Source organism: Pundamilia nyererei, unplaced genomic scaffold (assembly GCF_000239375.1).
Source record: "Pundamilia nyererei isolate P.nyererei 1_Seehausen unplaced genomic scaffold, PunNye1.0 scaffold00022, whole genome shotgun sequence".
Lineage (NCBI taxonomy): Eukaryota > Metazoa > Chordata > Actinopteri > Cichliformes > Cichlidae > Pundamilia > Pundamilia nyererei.
The window spans coordinates 1,648,558-1,655,905 of record NW_005187423.1 but is presented as its reverse complement, the minus strand read 5'-3'; the positions used below and the strand labels follow the sequence as shown (position 1 = coordinate 1,655,905).

At 38.9% G+C, this 7,348-nt stretch overlaps 1 protein-coding gene across 1 annotated transcript in view; it reads right to left on the bottom strand.

The window, feature by feature from the left end:
- Window positions 1-4,777, bottom strand: part of snapc3 (small nuclear RNA activating complex, polypeptide 3) — an 8,341-nt gene extending 3,564 nt beyond the window's left edge. The window contains exons 1-6 of the mRNA XM_005726879.1: window positions 4,539-4,777; window positions 3,435-3,518; window positions 3,253-3,334; window positions 2,970-3,074; window positions 2,698-2,847; window positions 2,455-2,537 (exon numbers count right to left, since the gene is read on the bottom strand). Of these exons, the coding sequence (XP_005726936.1) occupies window positions 2,455-2,537; window positions 2,698-2,847; window positions 2,970-3,074; window positions 3,253-3,334; window positions 3,435-3,518; window positions 4,539-4,771 (737 nt within the window). The 5' untranslated portion in view covers window positions 4,772-4,777. The remainder of the gene's footprint in view (window positions 1-2,454; window positions 2,538-2,697; window positions 2,848-2,969; window positions 3,075-3,252; window positions 3,335-3,434; window positions 3,519-4,538) is intronic.
- Window positions 4,778-7,348: the final 2,571 nt, after the last annotated feature.

Below are 7,348 nucleotides of genomic sequence, written 5' to 3'. Positions count from 1 at the left end.
ACATTCAAATATCTTCAAGCATCCTTTATTCGATGTTAACTTGAACTACACTCCTGAGTAAATATTCACAGAGCCAACAAACAAAAGTGAAGGACCGAGCTTAAAAAGTTTTCTAGAAAATGGAATTTAAAAATTATACCAGAAAAAAATGTTCATGATTGTATCTTGGGAGGAGGCACAAATCAAGAAGGACCTATTAAGTAGAACTATCCTCTGTCAGATCTGAGATGATCAGCTGGGAAGTTGCTGTTGGGCAATGCGATAAAGTGCTTAGTGTGTGCTGAGGTGTAGATCACAACGCTTTGTGACCTTAAACTAAAGTAGATCTACAGTTAGCTTCTGCTCTTTAACAAGCTTCATGAGAATGCTACACAACAGACCAACATGCACTTTAAAGGGCTGAGCATTTCTGGAGATTACGTCCTCATCGATTACTTCAACTGGATTTATGTCTCTAGGAAACAGATGACTGTATCGATACGACTGTAGGTTGCAATCCAATGAATAAAGACACAAAAAATATCAAATCCGCTAAAACTGTTGTCTTTATTTACTGTGACCGGTCTACGTTTTATAAATGTGAACAGTTTGCAACGGTCAGACTAAGTACACTCTTCAAGCTTCTATCTTTATCTGCTTTCATAAGCTGCAGATATCATAGTGATTATTTGAGCATTTCAAGTTATTTAACAAATCATTAAATAGAACTCTTGAATAGACCTGGTATTCATAGAAATCCTGCCCAACATTTAGATATTTTATTCCATTTCATTTTACTAACCTTTCCACGGCTCTCAGCTCCAAGCCCAGGTCACTCCTTAGACACAGTTTGCAAACTGCTGAGCACTGTAGAGTTATTAAACATTACTTAACCTGATCTAATAACTTTATTGTTTGGAATTCTTTCCAGACATGTAGGTCCATAAGGTTTTGGGCAGTAACCTAATTTTTGGTATTTTTGCCTCTGCACCAATGCACAATGCAGATGTGAGCGAAGTGCAGACTTTCAGCTTTAACTCAAGGAGCTGAATAAATATATTCTATTAACTATTTAGGAATTACAGTAATTTTTATACAAAGTCTCTCATTTTCAAAGGCTCAAGAGTAATTTTGAATTTTGGACCTAAAACTGTACTTTAAGACTTTAACCGCTTTTACAATTTACTCAAATAAAAACTGAGAACAAATTTAAGGTGGCACAGAAGAAGTTAGCATTGATTCCCGCCGTGTGTGTGGAGGTTTTACTTCTGATTGTGCAGGTTCTTTGTCTTCCTCCCACAGTCCAAATAGAGGCATGTTAGGTTAAAATGGCTATTCTGGTTAAGTGTCAGCGGTCGTTTGTGTCTCTGTCTTAGTGACAGACTGTCAACCCTGTCCTCTCACCCTATGAAAGCTGGGACAGGCTGCCAACCTCCCGCAACCTCGATTTGGACAAGAAAATGGTTGACTGGACATACAGACGAATGAATTATTGGGAAAAACAATCCAATCTAGCGATTGCTTGCATATATGCCTGCAAGTGTTTTGAAATGAAAGCCTTGTTAAGAAGTTAAGGGTTTTCAGCCACTGTGGAGTCAGGACGGTTAATATGAAATGATTGCGCTAAATTTGTTCAAGTTAAGCACCTTGAGGGGGCCATGTCAGGGAAGCTTGCGTGTTAAACTAGGATACATTTTTTCCTAGGTCAGCTTTATTACGTTTGCAATTCATTCACTCGTGTTGCATTTCATTTTCAGAGGAGACACATGAGTGCAGTTGATAACTGTTTTGATTGGCAGCCCTGTGCAGGTGAAATAAAAAGATGTTCTACTCTCCAAATAAGAGCAGATTGCAATAAATAATAAACTCATTGATCTCTCTTTAAACTGCCTATTGAGTGAGTCATTGCTTGCTTTGTCACAATCAACCCAAGACAAAAGTCAAAGCAACATGAACAAATGAAAATGTCAGAGCTAGTCTTGTTTACAATTACTTGACCACTTTCTTTGGTCAAATAAATAAATAAATATGGTAAAATGGCCTGTATTTGTATAGCGCTTCACTAGTCCCTAAGGACCCCAAAGCGCTTTACACAACCAGTCATCCACCCATTCACACACTGGTGATGGCAAGCTACATTGTAGCCACAGCCACCCTGGGGTGCACTGACAGAGGCGAGGCTGCCGGACACTGGCGCCACCGGGCCCTCTGACCACCACCAGTAGGCAACGGGTGAAGCTTCTTGCCCAAGGACACAACGACCGAGACTGTCGGAACTGCGGCTCGAACCGGCAACCTTCCGATTACCAGGCAGCCTCCCAACTCTTGAGCCACGATCGCCCGAATAAATAAAATAAGAGGCCCGTTTTTAATACCAGCCTTCTACAGATTTAGGCCTGCTGCCTTCAACTGTTGTAAAGGTCCTGGTTAAGAAATGCATAATCTTTATAGCTTCCTAAAGAAGGAGGTACTTACGAGCTGATGTCCTGGCACTCGGGAAACCGCATGTCATTGTAGAAAACTCCTTCAAAGAAGAAGAAAGCTGACTTGTAATGATCCTGAAAAAGAGCACATAAAATATTTTTCTCTAGCTTACAACAGATGCATTTTTAAATATATACATACATGTATGAGAGTCCAGTCGCACTAAATGTACAGAAACAGTTACATTTAGATACGGAGCACAGCAATATTATTCTGTTCGGGTCCTGTATTTACCTTGCTGATGAATTCTGGAGCTACGTCAGGCGTGTTGCTGAACTCTCCACACACTTGCAAGTCACTGACGCAGCAAACAGCATCCCTGAGCTCTGCCAAGCTGTGGGAACCCGTCATCAGGAGAGTCATGTGGGGTCTGATGTAGTTAAACTGCAGGAAATGCGCCATTAAATATAGTATTCAACTACAACACACAACACAGTGGCTTTAAAAAAAACAAAAAAAAACAGTTTTATGACAAAAGAAACAAAAACAAAAAATGTAACCCTTACTTTGTCGAACACAGCTGGGTAGTAGACATTGATGGTTAGAATGATCTCTCCTTCGGGAACCATGTCAGTCACCGTTTCTGGTTTCCTGCCAATGGTTAGGCGCTCCTGAAAAATAAGAGAGAGAACCAAGCCTCACGTTTAGATACAAGATGAAAGAGAAAACTAAAAATGTCTGGGAACCTGTCAAGAAGCCCCAGGTGATAATAATAAACACCTACTTTAGAGCGAACAGTAAATGCAAAGGTTAATTATGTAATCTCAGTCCCTAACTAAATTCACCCACCAGTTCATCTGCATAGAGGTCATGTCTGTTCTTTTTAATCTTTTTAAGAGAAGCTCTGTGGTCTTGCCTCTTCTTTCTTTGCCTGTATTAAAAAGAAAAGAAGAAGCAAGTCACATTTAAAATTGCATTACGATACTGATCAATCGCATTTTTCATTTGTATGAACTGAAGTAAGGTCATACACTAGTGTTCTTAATGTGGGATCTGGAGGTACAACTTCTGTGTCAGGCTGCTGATCTTCAGGATGACATCGAAGCGAATCAACACTTCAAAAGAAAGAAAAAAACAAAGTCATTTGACTGTCTTTGGTAACAAGAACAGATCATCTTCACAGAGTTATCAGGTGAGAGTCATGCGAGTATCAGAATCGACAGGACTTTTTTTCTTTGACGTTTTGTTTCATAACGGCCATCGTTTTACTTGAAGCTCAATTCTTGTTCCGGAGTTTGCACTAATTGACGAGCCTACTGTGAAACTCCTGGACTGAAATCAACGTTTGAAATAATCATTTATTTTAAAAGCAACCTTCCAGTGACCACAAACGTCATGAGACACAAAAAATAAACATCACCCGCTGTCATTAATAAATGTCATTTTAGTCACCAAAAAAAGGATAACAGCCGATAAATCGGCCCATCTCTGTTTAGTTTACAGACTGTGGAAGGAGTTTATATTTTCACACTGTTAAAGCTGGCATTCATTTCTTTAAAGAAGAACTAATAACGTTTTGTTAACTGGATAAAAAATAAAACATCATTTAGTTTTTATGGAAATTATAATAAAGATTTTACAAACTATACAACTAATCAGGGAAACGTGGATCTATTTATAATTACAACTGACTTAACCCCATAACCTAAAAAGCTTTAGTTTTAATTGACATTTTTACACGACTTACTTGAACGTAACATGTACGTTGTTCTATATTTCAGTGTCTTTACGCCAACCTTTGCAGTTGTTTTCCCTCTATGTTTGACCACATGGTGGTTTTTGTTGTATTTTACGGTAGTTTATGTTTCTGCCGCACATTGGGACACTCTGTAACTCTTAATTCATAGTTATATAAGTAAGTGTTACAGACCTCTTCCACGTTTGGTGTGTTTACTACCAGTTTTGGGACAAACTAGATTCAGCTATCAGCTATTACACCTCATTATGTAATTTAACTAGTATTCTTAATATCAGTTTACCATTACAATTACTGCAACTGAACTTAATTACCATTAACATATTATTATGGTGCACATGCCTGGTCTAAACGTTTATCAAATGTTGATCTGGACTACCTGCACACAGTCTTAAGTTCAGCCATGGTTTCCGCACCGACCCTCATCTCTTCGGCAAAGTTAGCAAGAAATGCGTCCTCATCCGCCTCCTCATACGAGTAGTCGCTTGGCTTCAGTCTGCTCAGCCACTCCTTTTTAAAAGAGCCGATATGAAATGGTTTTGTATTAACATCGGGATATTCGTACTCCGGGACGTTCACGTTTGCATCTGTCGTCTGCTCGGACGCCGCCATGTTTCCCAGAACCCAAAAGTGCGCCGAGAATCTTGGGATATGTAGTTTCAGCGCTACAGTGCCGTTTAGACCTTGTATGATTAGGCAAACGGGAAAAATATTGAACAAAAGAAAACCAACGAACAGCTTTCCAAACATCTGTTTCATATATTATATAGTACTGTGCAAAATTCTTGAGCCACCCCTCATTAATTTGTGTGTTGCGTCCGAGGAGCCGGACTTTGTTGTAATTATTAAAAGTGATCTTCAGCATTAGTCCTCCAGGGTTTGGACACTGGTGGTAAAGGCTCTAAATACTACATTTTTGGTTCAATTTTTGTCTCATATACTGTATTTCCATGTGTTTGTGCATGTTTCAGCAAATTGCTGCACCTCTGTCCTACATCACAATATAAAGCCTCAAGGGGTAGCTCAAGACTTCTGCACCCTTCTGTATCTACATCTATTGTACTTGCTTTTTTCCCCCCTCTAATGTATTTTTTTAATTTATTTTTTACATGGTATTACAGTCCTGTTGTGGACAAGAATGTCAGTACAACAAAAAATTGAGGAAAGGCTAAAGCTAAATTTGTATTAAAACAGACTATTTATGTTAAATGACAATAGTGAATGAGGCTATTTAGGCCTCCTTTCTTCCTTTCTTACTAAATCATCCATGAACTGCTCTTCTAGTATACTGTAATACCTCATTAGATTGCTTCGCTGAAGCTTGAATGAATGTGTGTGAAGTAGTCTGGCTTAAGAGTCAAGGAAGCTGGTTAGTAAACAGACTCAGCAAACATTTTAAGTTCCCAAAGATAAGCAGTTTATTTACAGTTACCTCCTTAACGTGGAACTTAAACCAAACCATCCCAAACTAACTCACGATAACTAAAAACCAAAAATGACACGAACTGCGCAACAGCGCTCACCTTTCCTCCCTCATCTGAACCAACATGAGACTGACTATGTATAGGACTGTCAATTCACCTTCAGTTTGTCTAGCCTGTACCACTAGCTTAAGCTGCTGAATGTAAAACACAACACAAATAGCAGAGAATCACAAAAGGCTCACTGCTCTCCTGATTAACCCATTTAAACAGTTAAATGGCTCTATATAAGAAAATATTCTCGACAAATCACTCCATAATCCAAGAGACAAGCAAAAGAAAACATTGCTATGGAAAAAAAAACCCTCCTCTTGGTTTAGCCTGACATCATCAGCACTTTAAAAGTCAGGGACTGCTGGGCAGACCCTTTTCCCACACCTTACCTATAGTGTAAGACCTAACGCAAAACAAAGAAAGAATGGTAAGTATAAACAAATGGGTTAAATCTGCTACATAATAAAATATAAAGCAATATATTATTGAATATTTGTTTTAATCTGTTGACTGTTTGATTCTGACTGCAACGTAATGCTTGGGGGGGGGGGAACAAAAACGGTATAGTAAGTAAAGCAATGTTGCTTTGGCCATAGCTAAGCATAGCAAATGTACATGTAGAGAATGTGCTTTGGTATAAAATGTTGACACTTATTAGACAAGTGGTGAGTAGAAGTCTCCTGACAGCTCACTCACTTTGTCACAGTGTAGCGCAGCATGAGAAATTAGGAGGAAAAAAAGGAAGTGATTTAGCTATGCAGGGACGTCACATGTATGCAGATAATCAGAAATTGTAACCCGTTCCAAGTAAAACACCCTGCGTACCGCCACAGCGCATTTACGCCACATCAGCTGCATGGGAAACAGCTGGAGGGATGTACCCCTCGATGACAGAATAGTCTTTTGTATGGGAAAATGTTTTCCTCGGGTTCTCCGCCTCCCATTCCCATGCACTTGGTACAGTTTTGAGATAAGTTGTACTTGACTATCTCCTTTTCATCTTTTCTTTGGGTTACCTTTTTTGCTCAGATTCATTTATCTATTATCGCTCATCTATTGTTATATAACAAAGTCAAACTGGGGCTGATTGTCAGGGCAAAAGTTGAGACATTCATTCGCTGAATGTCCAGGAAAATATAGCAGTACATTTAATGTAAAATGTCTAATGTCACGTCTTTCAGTGTAGGAAGAGAAGTGCTTTTAAGGAGGAAAAATAAAGATCTCGGCATTGCAATGCTTTGAGGCAAATTTGTGGGCTGGTCCTAAAAATCCAGGCCACACCCAACTTCTTACCTTATAAATGGCAAACTACCGTTAGTCTGCGCTTGGAGTCAGTGTCAAGACTTGTTGACTTGTTGCTACAGGGAAAAATATCAGACCTTTTCTTTTTCAGTGACTTTGTTTAACTGCTTTTTATTTAACTCAAGCATCAAATGGAGGGTGAAGACAATTCACTACAACAGGTAGGTTCCCTCAGTTTCTCTAAAGTAATGTAATGAAAGAGGCAAGCTTTTAAAGGTGAGTGAATTTCAATGGTTGTTTCTGGCTTAAGTGCTTTTATTATAACTTTTGTTTTGCATGTTACTTTGAAATATTAAAGTTGCATGATTTCAAAATAATAACACCCAGTAAACCCAGTACCAAAAAGCCTTGAAGAAAACTCTGGATAGTTTCATTTGTTTAAGATGCTGTGGCAAAGGGCTTTACTGTGCAG